Source organism: Rhinopithecus roxellana, chromosome 15, assembly GCF_007565055.1.
Source record: "Rhinopithecus roxellana isolate Shanxi Qingling chromosome 15, ASM756505v1, whole genome shotgun sequence".
Classification (NCBI taxonomy): Eukaryota; Metazoa; Chordata; class Mammalia; order Primates; family Cercopithecidae; genus Rhinopithecus; species Rhinopithecus roxellana.
The window spans coordinates 94,483,453-94,508,682 of record NC_044563.1 but is presented as its reverse complement, the minus strand read 5'-3'; the positions used below and the strand labels follow the sequence as shown (position 1 = coordinate 94,508,682).

Below are 25,230 nucleotides of genomic sequence, written 5' to 3'. Positions count from 1 at the left end.
TTATCTTAGACCATGTAAAATGAAATTAGAGGAAATAATCTGATTTAAAAAAAAAACAAAACAAAACAAAATCCTGGCTGGGCGCAGTGGCTTCATGCCTGTTTCCCAGCACTTTGGGAAGCCGAGGTGGGCGGATCACCTGAGGTCGGGAGTTCGAGACCAACCTGACCAACGTGGAGAAACCTCATCTGTACTAAAAATACAAAACAATTAGCTGGGTGTGCTGGCACATGCCTATAATCCTAGCTACTCAGGAGGCTTGGGCAGGAGAATCGCTTGAACCCAGGAGGCAGAGGTTGCAGTGAGCCGAGATCATACCATTGTACTCTAGCCTGGGCAACAAGAGTGAAACTCCATCTCAAAAAAAATTTTAATTTAATTTTAAAAAACCCATAATCCAAAATTTGGCTGTTGAAGTCTAGAGGAATTATTTTATTTTCTGAGATAATACATCTTTCTGAAGAGAAATTAATTTACAGATAGTAACCCATTTTAGACCTAATTCTAATTAGCTGCTACTGGCTTTGGGCAAGTTACTTAACTATTTTAAGGAAACCCTTTGGAGAATTATACTGAGGGTTAAAAGGGAGAATTTATATGATAACACCTTTTAAACTCTAAAATTCATACAATGTTAGTTTATTTTTCCCCCCAACTTTCCCAAATCTTCAAAAACCTTAGTAGGTTTAAATCTCCCTGATTTCTTAGAGAATGGTAAAAGTAGCTCTGGGAGTCCTATTAAGGGAAAGATGTCAGTTTCTCCAGCAGTAGCCTCAGGAATCTACCATGTAATCTTGGGAGTTAGACGCAAGTACCATGTGGCTATTTGACCTACAGTGGAGTTGGCATCAAGCACATGTAACTTTCCACACACATACACACACACACACACACACACACACACACACACAATACTGAACTCAGGAACTCCCACCTGCCTCCACACTCAATGGGTATATAGTCTGGGGAGGGAGCATAAGCGGGAAATGTAATGATCTGCCTTTTGCTTAGGCAGGTCTCTCTTCCACATGCCTTCCATTGGGTGAGCCTCTGTCTTTGCTGAATGATTCTGTTGTTTAAAAATATTGTGGCTCACACTTGTAATCCCAGCACTTTGGGAGGCCGAGGAGGGTGGATCACCTGAGGTCAGGAATTCGAGACCGGCCTGGCCAACATGGCAAAACCCCGTCTCTACTAAAAATACAAAAATTAGCTGGGCATGGTAGCACACGCCTGTAGTCCCAGCTACTCGGGAGGCTGAGGCAGGAAAATTGCTTGAACTTGGGAGGCGGAGGTTGCAGTGAGCTGAGATAATGCCACTGCACTCCAGCCTGGTCAGGCGACACAGCGAGACTCTGTCTCAAAAAATAAAAACAAAGATTGTATATGTTTATCATTGTGGAACATGCACCTGTTCCACAAATGCAAACCACTAGCTGGCTTGTATTCAACTAAAATAAATAAATAAATAAATAAATAAATAAATAAATAAATAAATAAATATTCTGTATTGTATTTCGGGAGCAATTTAAGTAATTTTTTCAACATGATTTTTAGTCTTATATACTGACTTTAGAACTTAAAGTCCTCCCACTCCAGTAATACTCAACCCCACTGTATATACAGTTCATTGTGATGCCCTTTCACGTTTAGTCTGTTGTACTCACATATTCCATTTAGTCTGCTGAATAATTACAAACAGTAAAATCCTAATGATGTTTTATAAAGTCTGTCACTTTGATACAAAGATACTCAATTCACCTGACATTTATTGAGCATGTATATGTGCAGCTCTGAAAAACTGGCATGGAATAAAAGGCAGTAGCTAGGTGCGTTGGCTCACGCCTATAATCCCAACACTTTGAGAGGCTGAGGTGGGAGGATTGCTTGAGTTCAGGAGTTCAAGACCAACCTGGGCAATATGGTGAGACCCCATCTCTACAAAAATTTTTAAAACTTAGCTGGGTGTGGTGGCACACACCTGTGGTCCCAGCTACTCAGGAGACTGAGGTAGGAGAATCACTTCAGCCCAGAGTCTGAGGCTGCAATGAGCTATGATCACACCGCTGTACTCTGGCCTGGGTGACAGAGTGAGACTCTTGTCTCAAAAAAATAAAAGTAATAAGTAGATGACAGGATTCAGGTACTAGTTCTAACTCAGTGTTTGGCCATTACATGATTTGGTGGGGCAAGTCCCTATTCTCTAGGCCTTGACTTTTTAGATATCACAATTTCTATGGTCCTTGATATAATGACAAGGTATTTGCTCTGCATTTATAATTTAAAAGGCATTCAAAATTATATGATTACATCTTAGAGTAAAAAAGCCCAAAACAATGTGTTTTACAACAGATCAGGAAGAGTTAATGAGGCTAATATTAAGGTCCTTATACCCATTCAAAAAGCTTTGTACTTAAGAATATGGAAAAATATATGCACTGCCAACAACAATTGTAGATTCAGATCTAACTAAAGTAATATGTAAAACACTACATTTTCTTGCCTTTTCATATTTAGTACTTAATGACTTGGGGTCATGAGAAACCTCAAAGTTATTCTGTAACACAATGAACCCCTGGGGCAAATGAAGTCTGTACGGTTTAAGTCCTACCCCATGATGGCCCTAAACTGAGCTTTCTTACTGTAAGTCTAGTTTTTATACCTCTTTTGCTGACAGATTGCCACTTTTTGGTAAGTTAAGTGGGCTTGGAAACCAGATAACTGCATTTGTAAAATTTCATGTTAAAAATGAATACACAGAAAAGGAACAAACTGTTGTACACACATCTTGGATTGATCTCAAGGGAATTACACTAAGTAAAGAAATCCAGTCTCAAAATATTATTGTATAATTCCATTTATATAACATTGAGATGATAAAAATCATAGAGAATTATTAGTGGTTGCCACAGGTTAGTGTGGGAGGTGGCTATGGCTATCAAAGGACAACATGACAGCATGAGAATCCTTGTGATGGAACTGTTCTGTGTCTCCACTGTGTTGGTGATCACATATCAGACATATAAGCATGATAAAATTGTCTACAAGTGAATATAAAAACGAGTACATGTAAAACTAGTGAAGTCTGAATAAGGTTGGGTGAATTATGTCTGTCAATTTCTTGAAATTGATATTGTACTATATGCAAGATGTTACCACTGGGAGAAACTGGGTAAAGAGTATATGGAAACTCTGTATTCATGTCACTCTACAATTAAGATTAAATGTTTTTTAAAAATGAGTGCACAGAATCAGAGGGGGCACTCTTAAAGTGCTGTCAACACATGGCTTTTGTAATACATTTTGGGTGCTCAAAGAATTTGTAGTTTGCTTGATGGTTCTAAAAAGAGAAATCTCAAAAGAGCTAGATCCTACATAAATGAGGTACTATTGGTGTTCCATCTTCTGAGATGAACCTGTTAATTAGGGCAGTTGCCGTCAGATCTCTTTTTATTCACAATATTTTGCTTAAGCTTTAAAATATTTTGTTATTATGGCCATAAAACCTTTTTGGAGGAAGAGGGAGGGGTAGGGGTGGGGCGTGCTATGGAACTTCAAATGGACAAAACCGAAAGTACTGTGGCTGATTGCAGCTGTAACAATTAGGTCTTTGGAGATACGTAAAATCCTTTATAACAGTGACTATCTTCCTTTATGCATAAAAATTTTTTCTAATCTACTGGGTGCTCAGGAAGGATCACGGAAAGAGGGCATTATTAAATAAAAAGAAAGTATACCAATGTGGCTTTGGATTTTCAAATAACTCGAGCCCTACCTGCAGAGAGGCAGATTCAAACTACAAGCGATGTTAAGAACTGAAATGGATTTTAATCTAGAGACCATTAATAAAATAACTGAATTAGTTTCCCAATAGTATTAGTTACTTTCCCAGTTTATTAAGGGGTGAGCAAGAAAAAGGATTCCTGGGTTTCCACTTTCGAGTCCAGAGCTGTTTTTCACAGGAATACAGCCCCGCAAAAGTTTCCCTCTCTCCAAGCACTTCCTCCCCTTGACTGTTCCTGGAAGAAGGAACGATTTCCAGTCAGAGTTTAAATGAGCATAGTGCTTAACTCAGCGCTTGGCTTTCAGGGAAAACTAGAAAATACGTGGTTTCCTTGCTCTGCGGCCTAATCCAACCCTGGACGAGAGAAGAGTAAGAAAATAGGATATACTTGCAGCGCGCAAGCGCTGCACAAAGAAGGCATGTCCTCTCTGAGTCGCCGTAGATGCTAGGTGGCTGTGGCTTTGGTCGTTAACCCACCCCCTTCCACGTCAGCCAAGGACTCTGGAGCCGCAGCCGCTGCTGCGGGTTGGAGCCGGAGTAGACGGATCCACGGCTGCCCCAAACCACTACCCCTCAGAGCCTGGTAGTTGGGCCACAAGTCCCCCAGTCCCGGAGGAGTGGTGGGTCGGGCAGAGTCGGAAGAACTGGCTCTCTAGCTGGAAGATGCGGAAAGGGATTGACTAGGCCGCTTGCGTCTGGGCCTGGCAGAGGGGACGGAGTGGGAGTAGGGGCGGGGGGCTAGGAAGCTCCGGTTCGGACGCTCCATCCCGCCCTCTGTATTGGTCAGGGGTCTTTCCCTCCCAAGACCCGGAGGCTTACCCTTTCCGGCCCAGGCCTGCTTTGCTGGGGGAAGGGGAGGAGGAAGCGGGTGGGGCGAGGTGGGGGTGCAGCGCGCTGATTAAGGGACCCGCGGACATGTAGTCGGAACCCACCAAGGACCGCGATAAAGCGCTTTGGGGTTTTGGCGGAGTATTCAGGCACAAGGTCTCCTAACTTGAGCATGCAGATTGTGTGTTGTGTTAAAAACTGTATGTTCCATAACATTGTAGGGTTTGGCTGGGGGACTGGCACTGTTCTGTGGGCCTTCCTTCGGCTGTACAGCATTCTCAAACACTGGACCGGCATGCGAAGGAGGGAGTGATAGATAATATACCTTATGCGGGAGCTGACAGTGTGGTTTTTACTAGAATTTATTTTTATGGGAACACGATATAGATTGACCTGTCCTTTCTAATACTTTAAAATGTCACTATAGATACTGGTTTGTGGTTTTTTGTTGTTGTTGTTTTTTTGGGGGGGGGGGGGCGGTTTGTAATCATGTACCTGTGTTTATTTTTCTAGATTTTCTGGCATCCTTAAATCTTGTATCAAGGATTAATTATAATATAACCAGAAACCATGACGGCAGCTGAGAACGTGTGCTACACGTTAATTAACGTGCCAATGGATTCAGAACCACCATCTGAAATTAGCTTAAAAAATGATCTAGGTAAACTTTGATATTATTTTGAGAATGAAATGAAAAAAGAAAAGACGAAAATAAAAAACTCATATTTCATATTCCTTTATAATTAGAAATGCTTAATTTTTGTCTAAAGTGTTTCTAGGATCTCTTCAATAGACCTTCTATTAAAAATGCAAACTTCTTTAAATATTGGTTGTTTGAAATAGAACATCTCAGTAAACCTAAAGAAATTTTAATAGTTTAGATATTCCTCAAAATGTCATAATTTTTGTGGAGTTCAATATATTATACTTAATGTAGCTGATATTCTCTAGGCAGCAGATTGAGGATGTGTATTGGAATATCTTTATTGTGCACTTAACTTCATGTTACTTAGCTTGTAAAACCAAAAGAACTTTGTTCTTTGGGTTACCCACCCAGACAATTAGATCAACACTGGAATAAACATGTATTTTCCAGAAAAGTTTAACTTTTCATTTTTTAAGCATTTTTGCAAACAAGAAAACAACTATATTTGTGAATTTTATTTTTTTAATGTTTAATTTTTGTGGGTATACAGTAGATGTATATATTTATGGGGTACATGAAATGCTTTGATAAAGGCATGCAATGCATAATAATCACATCATGGAAAAATGGAGTATCCATCCCTTCAAGCATTTATCTTTTGTGTGACAAACCAGTTACACTTTTAGTTATTTTTAAATGTACAATTAAATTATTATTGACTGTAGTTACCCCGTGTGCTATCAAATATTGGGTCTAACTCATTTTTTCTTTTTTTTGTACTCACTAGCCATCTCCACTTTCCTCCCACTACCCTTCCCACCTCTGATAACCATCCTTTTACTCTATCTCCATGAGTTTGTTTGATTTTTAGCTTCCACAAATAAGTGAGAACATGTGAAGTTTGTCTTTCTGTGCCTGACTTATTTCACGTAACGTAATGACCTCCAGTACCATCCATGTTGTTGCAAATGGCAGGATCTCATTCTTTTTTATGGCTGAATAGTACTCCATTGTGTATATGTACCACATTTTCTTTATTGATTTATCTGTTGGTGGACACAGGTTGCTTTCAAGTTTTGACTGTTGTAAACAGTGCTGCAACAAACATAGGAGTGCAGATATCTCTTTGATGTACTCATTTCCTTTCTTTTGGATATATACCCAGCAGTCAGATTGCTGAATCCTATGGTAGCTCTGTTTTTAGTTTTTTGAGGACCCTCCAAACTGTTCTCCATAGTGGTTGTACTAGTTTACATTCCTACCAACAGTGTACAAGGGTTCCCTTTTCTCCACATCTTCACCAGCATTTGTTATTGCTTGTCTTTTGGATAAAAGCCATTTTAACTGGGGTGAGATGATATCTCATTGTAGTTTTGATGTGCATTTCTCTTATGATCAGTGACATTGAGCACCTTTTCATATGCCTATTTGCCATTTGTATGTGTTTCTGAAATGTCTGTTCAAATCTTTTGCCCATTTTTAAATCAGAATATGAGATTTTTTCCTATAGAGTTTTTTGAGCTCCTTACATATTCTGGTTGTTAATCCTTTATTAGATGGGCAGTCTGCACATATTTTCTCCCATTCTGTGGGTTGTCTCATCACGTATGTCGATTGTTTCCTTTGCTGTGCGAAAGCTTTTTAACTTGACATGATCCCGTTTGTCCGTTTTTGCTTTGGTTGCCTGTGCCTGTGGGGTATTACTGAAGACATTTTTGGCCAGACCAGTTACCTGGAGATTTTTCCCAATGTTTTCTCGTAGTAGTTTCATAGTTTAAAGTCTTAGATTTAAGCCTTTAATCCATTTTGATTTTATTTTTGTATAATTTAAGAGATAGGGGACAAGTTTCATTCTTCTGCATATAGTTTTCCAAGCACCACTATTGAAGGGACTGTCTTTTCCCCAATGTATGTTCTTGGCACCTTTGTCAAAATGAGTTCACTGTAGGTGTATGGATTTGTTTCTGGGTTCTCTATTATTTCCCATCGGTCTGTGTGTGTTTTTATGCCAGTACCATGCTGTTTTGGTTACTATAGCTATGTAGGATAACTTGATGTCAAATAATGTGATTCCTTCAGTTTTGTTCTTTTTGCTCAGGATAGCTTTAGCTGTTCTGGGTCTTTTGTGGTTCCATATAAATTTTAGGATTGTTTTTTCTAGTTCTATGAAGAATGTCATTGGTATTTTGATAGGAATTTTATTGAATCTAGATTGTTTTGGGTGGTATGGACATTTTAGCAATATTGATTCTTCTAATCCATGATCATGGAAGATCTTTCCATTTGTTGATGTCCTCTTCAACTTCTTTCATCAGTATTTGTAGTTTTCATTGTAGAACTCTTTCATTTCTTTGGCTAAATTAATTCCTAGGTATCTAATTTTATGTGTGGGTATTGTAAATGGGATTAAATTGTTTTTTAAATTTCTTTTTCAGATTGTTCACTATTGGCATATAGAAATGCTACTTATTTTTGTATGTTGGTTTTGTGTCCTCAAACTTTACTGAATTTATCATATTTCTGAATTTTAAAAATGTATACTTTGTCTCCGCTTTGTGAGTGATTCTGTCAAGAAAAAAAAATTTATAATTAATACACTTTCCAAAGTTATGATTCTTGTTTAATTGAACTGCTAAAAATAAATATAACTTAAACTGATAAATATTGTTTAAACAGAGCAGAGTGAGAATTATGCTTCAAATATAGAAAGTGTCTTTTAGAAGATAGTTTGCAGTTTGAAAAGAAACTTAATGTTTTACTTGCCTAATCTCACTTCTTAATCAGCAGTAATGGAATACCTCCTGATTTTAGGTTTCTATAGAGGTCTATTTTTAGAGAGGGGAAAAGAAACCCACTTTTATGACATTTAAAATGATACCATTATATGCATAAGCCACATATATTTCCGTTTCCATATTCATGTGGGATACTTGAATGCAAAATAGTGAATACACTCATTAGTGTTTTTTCCCCCTCAAAATTTAAAATTTTTCATTATTAGATCCTCAGGATACTTAAGGTTATAGGTAGGAAGGTAAAGAACAAAATTTGCCCCTAGTTGGAACGATGCCCTAGTCTTAATTGAAGCTGCCTTAACTACCTTCCTCCAACCAATAAATAAATACGTACTCTGCAGTTTAATGTATATTTTTGCCATTAAGAAGAGTTGAGACTGGGCACGGTGGCTCATGCCTGTTATCCCAGCACTTTGGGAAGCTGAGGCAGGTGGATCACTTGATGTCAGGATTTCGAGACCAGTGTGGCCAACATGGTGAAACCACATCTCTAGTAAAAATACAAAAAGTTTAAGTGGCTATTAAATGAAGAGTTCTGTGGGCCAGATGAGCCACCTCATCTGACCCTCAGAACTCTTCATTTAATAGTTGCTTAACTCTAATCATTATAAATTTATTTCTCATATTTAGGCCCAAATCTGGTTCCCGGTAACTACTACCCATTAGTTGTAGTTCTTTTTCTCATAATGGTCCTGAGATTATTGAAGACTTGTGATCACTCTTTCTTCTCCCCTTCCCAAGATAATTCATTTATTTTGATGATCTAAACAGTTGTAGTAGCAGTGTGCTACTACATACTTCTCTGCCTTTGAATTTTGCATCCAGAAGATTTTTAGTACTATAAATTCTTCAGTATGCAATGATAATGGTGTGAAATTATAGGTAGTTTTGCACAAAATACTTTATATTGCAGAGTTTTTAGGCTAAATAACAGTAAACTAGCATTTTATCTTAAATGTGTCATCCTTAATTCTAAATGATGACTACTAATCTAGAACATTTGAATTACCTCCCAGTTTTCCAGATGATAAGAAAGATTCTAAAGTTTTACAGCCTGTAGAACTATGATGAGATTTTAGAAATAATGCACTATTTTAGTTTTCCGCCTTTTTGAGTATGACGTTTCTCTTTCTAATGTTAAAAAAATTACATATTTATTCTCCCTTAATAGTAGTTTTAACTTTGCTAAAATGCACACAAATAGCTAAAAGCTGTTTTGAATTCAGAAGCCATTAATAACATGTGTTTACATTTTGAAAAATAGCTATATGTGTTTTGAAGCACATGTTTACTTGGTATGACTGTAGATTCATGGAGTCTGCATTAACTCAGTTGGCTGGGAACCAGAAATCTAATCCAGTGCCTTCATATTGTATATGAAGAGTCTGATTTCCAGAGATAAATGACTTGAGCAAAGACAACTTGTTTGGTGGAGAACCAGGTGAAGAACGCTTGTCACTTGGGTTTATACTTTTATTACCATTGCTGATACTGAAGTAAGAAGATACATTTTATTTTGTTAATTGCTTTTAAATTTATGTGATGAGTTTTCTTTTGAAATAATTGTGCTTTTTTTTTTTTTTTTTTTAATTTGTGATTCAGAAAAAGGAGATGTAAAGTCAAAGACTGAAGCATTGAAGAAAGTAATCATTATGATTCTGAATGGTGAAAAGCTTCCTGGACTTCTGATGACCATCATTCGTTTTGTGCTACCTCTTCAGGATCACACTATCAAGAAATTACTTCTGGTATTTTGGGAAATTGTTCCTAAAACAACTCCAGATGGGAGACTTTTACACGAGATGATCCTTGTATGTGATGCATATAGAAAGGTAAACCACATCTTAATTTTGTCTGAATATTGCTTTGAATTTAGATGTAAAATTGGTAGAATGGACTTTGTTTTAATTGTTAAAATTGAGTCTTTGATAAGATGTAAATTGTAGAGATTTGGAATTAAAGTTGTAAAGAGTTATTGTAAAAAGTTTTATTGTCACTCTTTTCAGACATTTTCTATACATTTTATGTGTATATATTAATTAAAAAACAGTGACACATATAAGACATTGATGAGATAGGTAAAAATTGCTTCAGTCAACAAGAATATGATGGAAATTGTCTGGTAATCTAGGTCTTTTTTCTCAAATGTATATTTTTTCCATTGGAAAGTTTTGCATTAAAATTTTCTTTTTGTAAAAAGCTGAAACTCAGCATTTCATATTTTAATTTTTATATCAGGATCTTCAGCATCCTAATGAATTTATTCGAGGATCTACTCTTCGTTTTCTTTGCAAATTGAAAGAAGCAGAATTGCTAGAACCTTTAATGCCAGCTATTCGTGCGTGTTTGGAGCATCGACACAGCTATGTTAGAAGAAATGCTGTTTTGGCCATCTATACCATCTATAGGTAAATAAAGATACTGCTTCAGCTTCATTTTGTGAAGACTGTTTAGTCTTTTAGACTAATGGTTCCAAAATGGTTGCTTGCAGACTGAATATAGCTTGGAGCTTTTTTTTTTTTTTTTTTTTGAGACGGAGTCTTGCTCTGTCGCTGGGGCTGGAGTGCAGTGGCCGGATCTCAGCTCACTGCAAGCTCCGCCTCCCAGGTTTACGTCATTCTTCTGCCTCAGCCTCCTGTGTAGGTGGGACTACAGGCGCTCACCACCTCGTCCAGCTAGTTTTTTGTATTTTTTAGTAGAGGCAGGGTTTCACCGTGTTAGCCAGGATGGTCTCAATCTCCTCACCTCGTGATCCGCCCGTCTCAGCCTCCCAAAGTACTGGGATTACAGGCTTGAGCCACCGCGCCCAGCCGGAGCTATGTTTTGTATGGCCAGCACTGTATATTTTATTATGAACATTGAAAAGTCGAAAGATCTGGCAGCGCTGGCCCTAGCTTCCACATAACAACATTCTGCTGAACTTGGATAACAATAACCCCCTTTAAATAAGTTATATACTTTACATTTTATGACAGTGCCTATCATTCTCAACCATATTACTCCAAGCCACTTTATATGTTCACTTGCTTAGCTTTTAACTTTGGACCTTGTTTTAGAATTCTTTTTGTGGAATGTCGGTCTTTTCATTTTACTGTCAGAAGCTTTGAGGAAGGAACTTTTTTTTTTTTTTTTTTTTTTTTTTTTTGAGACGGAGTCTTGCTCTGCCACCCAGGCTGGAGTGCAGTGGCCGGATCTCAGCTCACTGCGAGCTCCGCCTCCCGGGTTTACGCCATTCTCCTGCCTCAGCCTCCCAAGTAGCTGGGACTACAGGCGCCCGCCTCGTCGCCCGGCTAGTTTTTTGTATTTTTAAGTAGAGACAGGGTTTCACCGTATTAGCCAGGATGGTCTCGATCTCCTGACCTCGTGATCCGCCCGTCTCGGCCTCCCAAAGTGCTGGGATTACAGGCTTGAGCCACCGCGCCCGGCCAGGAAGGAACTTTTTAAATGAGAAGGGCTACAGTTATAACTGATTCTAATTCTTAGAAAGCTGAAGATTTTGAAATTTTGTTTGTTTTTGTTTTGTTTTGAGATGGAGTATCACTCTTGTTGCCCAGGCTGGAGCACAGTGGCGCGATCTCAGCTCACAACAACCTCCACCTCCTGGGTTCAAGTGATTCTTCTGCTTCAGCCTCCCAAGTAGCTGGGATTACAGGCACCCACCACCATGCTCAGCCAATTTTTGTATTTTTAGTAGAGACAGGGTTTCACCATGTTGTCCAGGCTGGTCTCGAACTCCTGACCTCAAATGATCCACCCGCCTTGGCCTCCCAAAGTGCTGGGATTGTAGGCATGGGCTACCACACCTGGCTGAGATTTTGAATTTTTAAACCAATTCAAGGAATCAGTTAGATGAAGCTAGAATGCTCAGTTTTTACAGTCACAGGTATCAGTTCATTAAGCACTACAATGTAATGTTTATAAGCATCTTTGTACTTTAGTAGATTTGTTGGTTAAGATACAATTTCATAGTTATCTTACTATTAGATTTTACCCATTAAGGAAAGTGGTATTCTGGTTAATAATGTAGGTGAGCCAGGTGTGGCGGCTGATGCCTGTAATCCCAGCACTTTGGGAGGCCAAGGAGGGCCGATCATCTGAGGTTGGGAGTTCGAGACCAGCCTGACTAACATGGAAAACCCCCGTCTCTACTAAAAATACAAAATTAGCCGGGCATGGTGGCACATACCTTTAATCCCAGCTACTCGGGAGGCTGAGGCAGGAGAATTGCTCAAACCTGGGAGGCAGAGGTTGCGGTGAGCCAGGATCGCACCATTGCACTCTAGCCTGGGCAACAAGAGCAAAACTCCGTCTCAAAAATAGTATTAATAATGTAGGTGAGTTCCTTTAATGTTACCATACAGACTACACAAATTTCAGAATTTAAACTATAGTGCATATAGAAAAATTAGGCCATTTATAAGACTGTTGGAAATTTGAACAAATTTGTTCAAATTTGTGAGATATGATGATGAATAATTAGTTTTACAAGAGTCCTCGATTTTAGAGAAATCTACCAATATATTTACAGAAGAAAGGATGCATTGCCTGTTGCCTGTGATTTGCTTCAAAATAATAAGGCAAGAGGGAAATTTGGCAAGGATATAGATGAAACAAAACTAGCTATGAATTAATAATTGTTGAAGCAAGGTGATGCATTTTATTAAGCTAGTGTTCACTCTTCTGTGTACTAATATTTGTAAATTTCCAAAAGAAGAGTCAAGTCAGTAAGTAAATAGTGCACAACTAATAAAATCCAAGGTACTATTTTCTTCCTCTTAATGTAATTCTTAATATATTCATATGCTTAAAATGTATGCACAACAGTTATTAGAGACACTAGTTAACAGATGGCATGTTGAATAAATCAGCTTTTTCTGTATTGAACTAGAAAACGTATAATTTGATAACTTAATAGATGAAGGTGTAACTTTGTGTTTCCTTCTCCCAGTTCTAATTGATTTGAAGTTTCAAAATGCAGGCCAGGCATGGTGGCTCATGTCTGTAATCCCAGCACTTTGGGAAGCTGAGGCGGGTGGATCACTTGAGGTCAGGAGTATGAGACAAGCCTGGCCAACATGGCAAAATGCCGTCTCTACTAAAAAAATACAAAAATTCGCCTGGCATGGTGGTGCGTGCCTGTAGTCTCAGATACTCAGGAGGCTGAGGCAGGAGAATCACTTGACCTGGGAGGTAGAGGTTGCACTGAGCTGAGATCACGCCACAGCACTCCAGCCTGGGCAAAAGAGCGAGACTCCGTCTCAAAAAAAAAAAAAGTTTTCTTTTTTTTTTTTTTTTTTTGAGACGGAGTCTCGCTCTGCCGCCCAGGCTGGAGTGCTGTGGCCGGATCTCAGCTCACTGCAAGCTCCGCCTCCCGGGTTCACGCCATTCTCCTGCCTCAGCCTCTCGAGTAGCTGGGACTGCAGGCGCCCGCCACCTCGCCCGGCTAATTTTTTTGTATTTTTTAGTAGAGACGGGGTTTCACCGTGTTAGCCAGGATGGTCTCGATCTCCTGACCTCGTGATCCGCCCGTCTCGGCCTCCCAAAGTGCTGGGATTACAGGCTTGAGCCACTGCGCCCGGCAAAAAAAAAAAGTTTTAAAAAGCAAATGAAATGGTTGGGCACGGTGGCTCACACCTGTAATCCCAGCACTTTGGGAGGCTAAGGTGGGCAAATCATGAGGTCAGGAGTTCAAGACCAGCCTGGCCAACATGGTGAAACCCCATCTCTAATAAAAATACAAAAAATTAGCTGGGCATAGTGGTGGGCACCGTATAATCCCAGCTACTCGGGAGGCTGAGGCAGGAGAATCGCTTGAACCCTGGAGGTGGAGGCAGCAGTGAGCTGAGATCGCACCACTGCACTCCAGCCCAGGCAACAGAGTAAGACTTTGTCTCAAAAAAAAAAAAAAGCAAAAGAATAATTTATGTTGTAAAGTTTGATTAAATTTAATTTTGGTATTGTCCAGAGAGTTATTAAAATAGTAAAGTAGGTTTTTATTAAATATGGATATCTGTTTTATTTAAAGAAATTTTGAACATCTTATACCTGATGCTCCTGAACTGATACATGATTTTCTGGTGAATGAGAAGGATGCAAGTTGCAAAAGGAATGCATTTATGATGCTAATTCATGCAGATCAGGTGAAGTACTTTTTAAAAAATACTTTCATTACTGTATTTAAGTGAGAATTAAAAGTATTACATAGGCTTAATCATGTTTTTAGTCAGTAATTTTGTTTCTAGTTCATGTGGTTTGTGTATTTTGATAATTTTAGGCTTGTAGAAAAATACATTTTTTTTAACCCTTCTCTAAAATATTGCATACATATACATTCTTTTTTTCAATTAAACATTGAAGAGGCATTTTAGAACAGCCACCTTACAGTTTTTTAAAATTGAAATTATTATGGCTGTGTTCTATTTTGGGGCTTTGATGACCTGTTCTTTCTTATGTTGGTATAGATCTAAAATTGTTTTGTAGAGAAAAATAGTAGCTTTGCATAGGTACATCCTTAGCCATGCCTGTGGAAATAGAGTGGCCTTCAGTGTAGATGTGTGTCCTTTTAGGTTCTTCAACTTTCATACGTGGGTGCCAACTCTGCATCCTGCTGTGCTGGTGGTTAAAGTATATGGATCTACTTTTGGTTAGCAATTACTCTGTACACCTTGATGCCATCTAATCTTGAAATTTTCTAGCCAGTATTTATCATCAAAATATGGGAAATAATATGCATGAAGACTGAAAAATATGGAGGCCTTCCATTCCTCTGAAATCTAGATACTGTTACTTTTTTCCCCCAGATCTTCCTTTAATGGATTGTCCCCTAATTATTTAAAATTGTGGTAACGTACACATAACAAAAATTATCACCTTAACCATTTTTAAGTGTTCCATGATTTTAAATACATTTATAATGTAGTACCATCACTACCTTCCATCCTCATAACTTTTTTTATCTTGCAAAACTGAAACTCTGTACCCATCAAAAAAAAATCCTTATTACCACTTCCTCCCAGTCCCTGGCAACCACCATTCTACTTGCTGTCTCTGTGATTTTGACTACTCTAAGTAGTCCATATAAGTGGAATCATACAATATTTGTCCTTTTGTAACTGGCTTATTTTACTTAGCATAATGTCTTCAGGGTTCATTTATGTTGCAGTATGTGTTGGAATTTCTTTCGTTTTTAAGGCTAAGTAATACCCGATTGTAAATATATGCCACATTGGGTTTACCTGTTCATCCATTGGTGGACGCTTGGGTTGCTTCAACCTTTTGGCTATTAGGAATAATGCTATTGTGAACGTAGATGTAAACGTATCTGTTTGAGACTTTGCTTTCTGTTCTTTTGGGTATATACCCAGAAGTGGAATTACTGAATATATAGCACTTCTGTTTTTAATTTTTTTAGAAGCTGCCATACTGTTTTCCACAGCTGCTCTACCATTTTACATTCCACTGGTAGTGCACAGGGGTTCCAGCTTCTCCACATTCTTGCCAACACTTGTTACTATTTTTTTTTGATAGTAGCAATGTTAGTGGGCATGTGAAGCAGTATTCAATATTGTCATTTTATCTTCCTAAACAAGATTATGAGAAAGCTGTTTATATGAGCCACAGTGTTTTGTCCTCTTGTGTAATTGGTTTTACTGACCAATGCTTTTGGCATTATGCTGTTAACCTACATTAAGGGACATAATCAGAAATAGTTCAATAAAATTTATTGATACTTTTACTGGAGAGATGTTTTCAGTATTGTAGTTCTTTATATTACAGTGTCCAATATATGAGAACACATAGGAGATTTTTCTTTTAGGTCTCAGTAATAGGAATAACTACATACCTAAGCAGCTGGTTTTGATTGTATGGATACCCTGAATCCCATAACACGTAGTTTTTCCCTCTTTGGTTTAGCTGCTAGAAAATCAGACCCTAGGTTTGTGCCTCATTTCCAGAAAATATATTTAACTTTATGTCTTATATATGTTAACTTTATTCTTGATTTTTGTTCCCAGTTAATATCTCTTTGCCCTGATCTCCTCATTTGTTTTATATTGAGTTGTAATGTTTTTTAAGATGCATTAAATTCTTCTATTGAATGAGGTGGAGGACGATAAATATATTCTTATTTTTTTAGGATCGAGCTTTGGATTACTTAAGTACTTGTATTGATCAAGTTCAAACATTTGGAGACATTCTGCAGTTGGTTATTGTTGAACTGATTTATAAGGTAAGAATGATAATCTATGATGGGTAAAATAAACTCAGCAGTTTAAGACAGGGTTAAATAGTTTCTTTCTGGGATAATAATTGCTAGGATAATATATTTTAATAGTATAAATATTTTATAGCATATCCTAGTAAAGCCTTTTTTTCTTTTACTTTTGGTTTATTGTGTTTTCCAAGTAGAATACTTGCTTATATCCTTTCAAACTTCCGTAAAGATTCTGATAAAAATTCATGGCTTGAGCCAGTGTAGCTCACATAAATCATTGTGAACTTCCCAGTCACTGAATAGATTATGAATTAAGCTTTAGGATAAAATTCAAGATTTTCTTGAGCATGTATCAGACTACTAAAATCAAACAAAAAAGTCTTAAATACCTTTTATGTTCCCTGTTTGTAAAAGAGAATAGAAAAAATTTAAATGCATGAAATATGACATTGTAGGCCATTGACAGGAAATCTAAAACCAGCTAAGAATTTTGGATTTTTAAATGAAGTACTATATTGGCAATACTTTAATGTGATATATCCTTTGAAAGAGTTTATTACATCTTAATGTTCTGATAAAAGGTACAGTAAGATCCAACTTTGCTATTGATACCATTAGAGGCCAACAAAATGTAGGTCCAGATGACTTTATTAAATACAGTAGTATGGTCAAAACATCTGTAGTAGATACTACTAACTGATTATAGCTGTCGTTGCTTCTGGGGGAAGGGGCTCCTCTTAACACAAGGTACCAGTAGTTTGGAATGGAAGTTTAAAATGAAACCAAGACTGTAAATATACAGTTTTTGTTTTCGTTTTTTGTGTTTTTTGGTGGAGTCTCGCTCTGTTGCACAGCCTGGAGTGCAGTGGCGCGATCGTGGCTCTCTGTTGCCTCTACCTCCTGGGCTCAAGCGATTCTCCTGTCTCAGCCTCCTAAGTAGCTGGAATTACAGGTGCATGTCACCGTGCTGGGCTAATTTTTGTATTTTTAGTAGAGATGGGGTTTCACCATGTTGGCCAGGCTGGTCGCAAACCCCTGACTTCGTGATCTGCCCACTTCAGCCTCCCAAAGTGCTGGGATTACAGGCGTGAGCCACCATGCCCAGCCTATAGTTCTTTTTAATTCATGTGTATTAGGATGCCACTGAGGTTCTCAAAATTAGCAGTTCCCTGCTATCTAATGACTTGTTTAGTAGGGTCCATGTTTTAGTAAAAGGGAATAGCTTTTAAGTCATGTCCATGTAATAGAGATTTGACTATATATATTTTAGGAAAATCTAATATGAATACTGACTTCAAAAGAGAAAAAATAAGAGATATTTGCTATGCAAGTAAAGGTATCAGGATGCGTTTAGAATGGGATAGAAATTTGTAGTTTTCTCTCCAAAGTTAAATATAGTTTCAAATAATAAGTAGTAGTACTTGGGAAAAATGTGTTATCTTTCTTGCTTGAAAAACTGGTATTTTCCTTTTATTAGCTATTGAGATTTATATCATCCGTCATGTTTCTCTTTGGCATCCAGAATAAAAATGTAGGACTAAATTTAATATCCTGTGACAGTACCCATATTAGTGTACTGGGTTAATGTGTCTTTACTTTTGTTACTTTACATTTTCTTTTTCTCTTTCACTTGTGTATAACATACACATGTTTTAAGCCATCAGAAAACCTGTTACGAAACAGTAAAAATACAAATTATGATGGGATGAATAAATGAATGCATAGCTATAAAAATTACTTTGTTCACACCATCCTATCTAGTAAAGCCATTTCTTATCTATGTTTTTGTTGGCCTCTTACTTCTTTCTGAAATTACCATTGTTGTGTCATAGTGTCTCATCCCATTTTGGCTGACATTTTCATATGTCCTCATAAGACTGTTCTTAGCTTTCATATTGAGAAAACTAGCATACCATAAGCTGACGTTCATGAAAAAACTCCATTTGAAAACAAGCGTTCCTGAAATCAATTGAAGTCTTAATGTTTTCTTTTCCAGGTCTGTCATGCTAATCCATCAGAAAGAGCTCGTTTTATTCGCTGCATCTATAACTTACTACAGTCATCCAGCCCTGCTGTAAAATATGAAGCTGCTGGGACATTAGTGACACTCTCTAGTGCACCAACTGCAATCAAGGTACTGTGTATTTCTTTTGAGGCCAGGTTAGGTGATTGATTTTCTGTCTTAGCACTCATGATTTAGTGACATTGCAGTTCACTGTGTGGTTACATGGCACAGAGAGAACAACTACAAATTTTGTAAAACTATTTGATGCCTTACATTGTTCATCCTTCCTTCTTCCTTCCTGCTTTCATACACATGTATATAGATACAGACAGAGAATGACAGTACAATTAACCTCTGACAACACAGGTTCAAACTGCGCAGGTCAACTTATACGTGGACTTTTTTTCCACTTCTGCTACTCCTGAGACAGCAAGACCAATTCCTCTTCCTCCTCCTCCTCCTCCTCCTCCTCCTCAGCCTATTCAGTGTAAAGAGGTTGGGAATGAAGACCTTTATGATGATCTACTTCCTCTTAATGAGTAGTAAATATTTTCCATACACTTTTCTTAACATTTTCTTTTTTCTAGCTTACTTGATTGTAAGAATATATAATACATTTAACATATGAAATGTTTATTTGTTTTTGTTTTGTTTTGTATGAGACAGGGTATTGCTTTGTCACCCAGGCTGGAGTGGGGCAATTTTGGCTCACTGCAACCTCCACCTCCTGGGTTTAAGCAATTCTCTTTCCTCAGCTTCCCGAGTAGCTGGGATTACAGGTGCCCACCACTATGCCCATCTTATTTTTTGTATTTTTAGTAGAGATGGAGTTTCACCATGTTGGCCAGGCTGATCTCGAACTCTAGACCTCAAGTGATCCGCCTACCCCAGCCTACCAAAATGCTGGGATTATAGGCGTGAGCCACTACGCCTGACCACAAAACATGTTTTAATCAACTGTGTTATTGGTAAGGCTTCTGGCCAACAGTAGGTTATTAGTAGTTAAGTTTTGGAGAGTCAAAAATTATGTGTGTGGCTGGGCACAGAGGCTAACACCTAAAATCCCAGCACTTTGGGAGGCCAAGCTGGGAGGATTGCTTAAAACCAGGAGTTTGAGACCGGCCTGGGCAACAGAGAGAGACCCTATCTGTTCAGAACATTTTTTTTTTTTTTTAATTAGCTGGTGCTAGGTGTGGTGGTGCATGCCTGGAGACTTAGTACTTTGGGAGGCCAAGGTGGGATGATTGTTTGAGGCCAGGAGTTCGAGGTTGCAGTGAGCTATGGTGGTGCCACTGTACTCCAGCCTAGGCAACAGAGCAAGACAAAAAATAATATGAATTAGCTGGGCATGGTGGTGTGTGCTTATAGTCCCAGCTATTCTGAAGACTGAGGCATGAGGATAGCTTAAGCCCAGGAGTTCAAGACTGCAGTGAGCTGTGATTACTCCAGCCTAGGTGAAAGAGTGAGACCCTGTCTCTAAGGAAATAAAAATTAAAAGAAAAATGTTACATGTAGATTTGAAGTTTTAGTGAGTGTTTTCAATAATAGAGTATTACCTTTCTCCCTTTCTCTAATTTAGTCTATCAAGACTACATCAGCAACCCCTAATCTATTCAGAGAATGAGCTGTTCTAAAAGCCAAATTGTTTAAATTAGAGAATTTACTGCTTTACCCTCCAAAACTTGAAATTTTTTTTTATTTTTTGTTTTGAAATAATTTTAAACTTACAGAAATATTGCGAACATAGTACAAAGTTCTTTTTTTTTTGGTTTTTTTGTTTGTGTTTGAGATGGAGTCTCACTCTGTTGCTCAGGCTAAAGTGTAGGGGCATGATCTTGGCTCACTGCAACCTCCGCCTCCCAGGTTCAAGTGGTTCTCCTGCCTCAGCCTCCTGAGTAGCTGGGACTACAGGCGCACGCCACCACACCCAGCTAATTTTTGTATTTTCAGTAGAGACAGGGTTTCACCATGTTGGCCACAATGGTCTTGATCTCCTGACCTTGTGATCCACCCACCTCGACCTCCCAAAGTGCTGGGATTACAGGCGTGAGCCACCACACCCGACCAGGACATAGTTCTTATATATTCTTCACCAAACCTTTCTCATATGTTCACATCTTCTATAATCATTGTATAATTGTTAAAACTACAGAATTAACATTAGAACAGTATTGTTAACCAAACTACAGGCTTTATTTATATTTCATCAGTTTTCCCACTAATGTCCGTTTTTTGTTCAGGATCTAATCTAGGATCTCATATTGCATTTAGTGGTCATATCATAGTTTCCTCCAGTCTGTGCTAGTTCTTAGTCATTTATTATTTTTCGTGACCTTGACGCATTTGAAGAAGACTGACTGGTTTGTTTGTAAAATATCCCTCAACTTGGGTTTGTCTGTTTTCTCAGATTGAGGTTGTACATTTTTGGAAAGAATATCATAGAAGTGATGTGTCCTTCTCAGTGTATCTTATCAAGGAGTACATAATTTCTATATATCTTATTACTGATGATGTTAACCTTGATCAGTGAAGGTGCTGTCTGCCAGATCTTCCAGTTTTATGATTTCTAGTATAATCAGTAAATGTTGTAGGGGGGAGATACTTTGAAACTATGCAAATACACTGTTGTTCCTCAAATTCACACCTACTTATTTCAGCATCCATCAGTGGATTTTCTTACAACATTATTGCTATGATATTCTAATGGTGGTTTTCTGTTTCTCTCATTCAATATTTATTAATGAAATTCTTGTGCAAGGAAGGGCTGTTCTTTCTCTTCCCTCCCTCCCTTCTTTTCCTTCCTTCTTTCTTTATATCAGTATGGATATTTTATTCTATCATTCTAAAATACACATTTTTTGTCTTAATAATTATTATAAATACTAAAATATTTTAACAACTCTGGGTGATCTTTATATTCTTGTTGTTTCTGTACTGCAATGCAGGTGAGTTAGACTTTGCCTCTAAACTGAAATATGCTTAATAGATGTACTTCTTGGGATTCTTTTCCTGCTTTTTTCTGGCTTGTTCCTTAGTTTCAATCCTTAATTTTTGGCTGTTAGTATTTCTACCTGTAGCAGCTTTTTTTCATCCTTTTAATTTGTAATGCCTCTAATCTTCTATAAGTTTGAAAAATAACAAGGGACTAGAGGAACCCATTCCTCAGAACAAAATGTATAATATATAAACTCTAGTACAGGGATTAATTAATGAGTGTATTGTGCCTTCATGGGAGTGTGTGTGTGTATATGCGCGCGTGCGCACACTCACGCGCATGCTTATTTTCAGATTTTATGTTTATGATAGATGAATAACTTCTTAAAATGTATTTCTTTTTTTATATAGGCCGCTGCTCAGTGTTACATTGATTTAATTATTAAGGAGAGCGACAACAATGTAAAACTCATAGTTTTGGATCGCTTGATAGAATTAAAAGAGCATCCTGCTCATGAACGAGTATTACAGGTAAGTGTTATCTGAAAGAGAGAGATCCTAAATGAAGTATTTTTCAAATTTAGGTCATTCTAAAGCTTTGCCCATCTTGGTTAACCTAAATGCTTGAAAACTGAGCGGTTTATATTTTGATCAGCTAAAGTGTTAATTATTGAGTCATCATAGACTTTTGGGGTATTATCTTTACCATAAAAAAAAAATTTGTCAAATGGCTGGGCATGGTGGCTCATGCCTGTAATCCCAGCACTTTGGGAGGCAGAGGTGGGCAGATCATCTGAGGTCAGGAGTTTGAGACCAGCCTGGCCAACATGATAAAACCCAGTCTGTACTAAAAATACAAAAATTAGCTGGGCGTGGTAAAGTGCACCTGTGATCCCAACTACTTGGGAGGCTGAGGGCAGGAGAATCACTTGAACCCAGGAGGCAGAGGTTGTAGTGAGCTGAGATTGCGCCACTGCACTCCAGCCTGGGCAACAGAGTGAGACTCTGTCTCAAAAAAAAAATTTTTTTTCTAAAATAACTCGATATTATCTTTTTTATCTTTTTGGTTTGTACTGTATTGACTATTCTTAGAAAGAGTGACATACTCATTTTAATTTGAATATAATTTACATTTCATGGAAAATTCTTATACCAATTGATTGAGAATAAAAGTTGATCTGATTCTAGAAAATTATCACCATATTTGTTTAATCCATGAGAATAATAATGGTTATAAAAATAAAACCCCATGACAGGTAAATGCAGTCTGATCTTGGATCAGAACAACAGCAACAACAAATTTTTATGAAGGACATTATTGGGACAGATTGAGAAATATGAATATGGTGTGTATATTAGTTAATAGTATTGATCAATGTTAAATTCTCTGGTAATTATAATGTGGTTATATAAGAAATTATCCTTACCCTTGAGAGAGATACACTAAAATGATTAGCAGTAAAGAGCAAATGTGGGCCGGGTGCAGCGGCTCATGCCTATGATCGCAACACTTTGGGAGGCTGAGGTGGGTGGATCACCTGAGGTCAGGAGTTCGAGACCACTCTGACCAATATGGTGAAACCCTGTATCCATTAAAAAATACAAAAATTAGCCGGATGTGGTGGTGTGCGACTGTAGTCCCAGCTACTCGGGAGGCTGAGACAGGAGAATTGCTTGAACCCAGGAGGCAGAGGTTGCAGTGAGCCAAGATCTTGCCACTACACTCCAGCCTGGGCGACAGAGCGAAACTCCGTCTCAAAAAAAAAAAAAGAGCAAATGTGGGAAGATAGTAACTGGTGAATGTAGGTGAAGGATATACGGGAGTTCACTCTTAGAACTTTTTTATCAGTTTCGAATTGTTTTTAAGTATGCATCTTTTAAATGTTACATTTTCCTATAGGGTCAAATAATATTATCACACTTAACGAAACTGTTAATAATTTATTAATGTTATCTAATACCAAGTCTATATGTAGATTTTCCCAGTTGTCCCAAAAGCCCTTTTTGTTTAGTTTGCCCATTTTGTAACCATGCATCATATCTGGTGGTTATGCCCTTTCAGTCTCTTAATTTTGGACAGTATCTTTTTTTAATGACACTGATTTGTTGAAGAGACCAGACCAGTAATACTATAAAATGCCCCTCTTTCTGGATGTGTATGGCTACTTTCTTATGTTGTTTAGCTTGTTCTTTTGACTTCTGTTACTTTCTATAAACTAAGTTGGAGCTTGAGCTTTAGCTTGACAGAGTCGGAGTAAACATTGTCAGTTTGAATGTGTCATGTGCTATTACTTCATACTGCAGTGTATCAGGAGACCCAAAATATCTAGTTCTTCCACCACTAGTGGTTTTGTTGTTGATTAAAGAATTAAAGTGATGATAGATAAACCCCACCATTCTGTAGTAAATATACTTTTCTTGTGACCAGAAAGATTGGTGTTAATTCTTGATTTTTTCTTCTTTTTTAGGATCTGGTTATGGATATCCTAAGAGTATTGAGCACACCAGACTTAGAAGTACGAAAGAAAACTCTGCAGTTAGCACTGGATCTTGTCTCTTCTAGGAATGTTGAAGAGGTAAAACGAAACTCTGACAGCACTTTGTAGCTATCAGGCCCAAATGTGATGTAACTCTCACTTATTTTTACTTCGTTCTATAGCTGGTTATTGTCCTGAAGAAGGAAGTGATAAAAACTAATAATGTGTCTGAGCATGAAGATACTGACAAATACAGACAACTCCTAGTGCGAACATTGCATTCCTGTTCTGTCCGATTTCCAGATATGGCTGCAAATGTTATTCCTGTGGTATGTAATTCTGATCACTTTAATTTTGCAATTCTCTAAAAGAATTTTTTTAAAAAGCTAGTTATTTGACAGCCAAACTCCAGAAATCTCAACTGCCTGGGACCATTAAATCTCATGGTGAGAAGTGATCTTTATGTCTACCTCTACCTTTAAGCTCAGAAGGGTGAGGACTGTGACTTCTTTCACTTATATATTCATCAAAAAAACAAAAACAGTGACCAAAAAAATAGCTTTGCATATTATTTTAATTGATGATATAGTTACCTAAAGTAAAATTATGCTGTGTGTATGTATTATTCAGTAAGGCAAATAGGTACTTATTTTAAATAGCTTTAGCTCTTAAAGGAATCAGTTATAGGAAAAATTAACATACCTAGAATATTTTGCTTTCTTTTTTATTTTTTATTTATTTTTTTATTATTATACTTTAAGTTCTAGGGTACATGTGCATAACGTGCAGGTTTGTTACATATGTATACTTGTGCCGTGTTGGTGTGCTGCACCCATCAACTCGTCAGCACCCATCAATTCGTCATTTATATCAGGTATAACTTCCGATGCAATCCCTCCCCCCGAATATTTTGCTTTCTGTCACTATCAGATAAGTGAGATATGTTATTATAATTTGATTTTTGCCTCTGAGCTCTTGAGTTCTTTCTAAAATGATTCTACTTTTAGTTACAATTTAGGAGGATGAAATTAATTTATTTTGAGTTTTGGATCTCTGGCTTATCTTTAATCATAAAACAGAAAAGCCATTGTGACTTTCTTTACGTAATAGCACTTGTCTCTCAATTTACATTTTGTTGTGTATTTGAAAATTATTAAGAATTACAAGAGTCAGGCTTGGCGGTTCATATCTATAATTCGAGCACTTTGGGAGGGCTAGGCAAGAGGATTACTTGAGGCCAGGAGTTCAAGACCAGCCGATGCAATATAGGGAGACCCTGTCTCTACAAAAAAATTAATATTAGCTAGGCGTAGTGTCATGCCTGAAGTCCTAGCTGCTGGGGAGGCTGAAGTTGCCGGAGGATCACTTGAGCCCAGGAGTTCAAGGCTGCAGTGAGCTATGATTGTGCCACTATACTCTAGCCTGGGCAGCAGAGCAAGACCCTGTCTCTTAGAAAACAACCAAAAAATTACATTCTTTATAAATTTATGGATTTATTTATTGTCCTAGATAATTTTTCTTTTGGAAAATTGTTCTATTTTCCCTT

General features: G+C 37.7%; 1 protein-coding gene across 5 annotated transcripts in view; it reads left to right on the top strand.

Moving 5' to 3' along the window:
- The first annotated feature begins 4,236 nt into the window (after positions 1-4,236).
- The window catches only part of COPB1 (coatomer protein complex subunit beta 1), a 54,287-nt gene continuing 33,293 nt past the window's right edge, over positions 4,237-25,230 (top strand). For 3 of the 5 annotated variants that reach the window (XM_010388381.2, XM_010388380.2, XM_010388379.2), the window contains exons 1-10: positions 4,237-4,404; positions 5,126-5,273; positions 9,656-9,885; positions 10,292-10,461; positions 14,079-14,193; positions 16,191-16,283; positions 18,265-18,402; positions 21,619-21,738; positions 23,676-23,783; positions 23,867-24,013. In XM_010388381.2, the coding sequence (XP_010386683.1) occupies positions 5,183-5,273; positions 9,656-9,885; positions 10,292-10,461; positions 14,079-14,193; positions 16,191-16,283; positions 18,265-18,402; positions 21,619-21,738; positions 23,676-23,783; positions 23,867-24,013 (1,212 nt within the window). In that variant the 5' untranslated portion in view covers positions 4,237-4,404; positions 5,126-5,182. Of the gene's footprint in view, positions 4,405-5,125; positions 5,274-9,360; positions 9,550-9,655; positions 9,886-10,291; positions 10,462-14,078; positions 14,194-16,190; positions 16,284-18,264; positions 18,403-21,618; positions 21,739-23,675; positions 23,784-23,866; positions 24,014-25,230 lie in introns of all 5 variants that reach the window. The other 2 variants (XM_010388383.2, XM_010388382.2) reach the window with 2 other exon arrangements.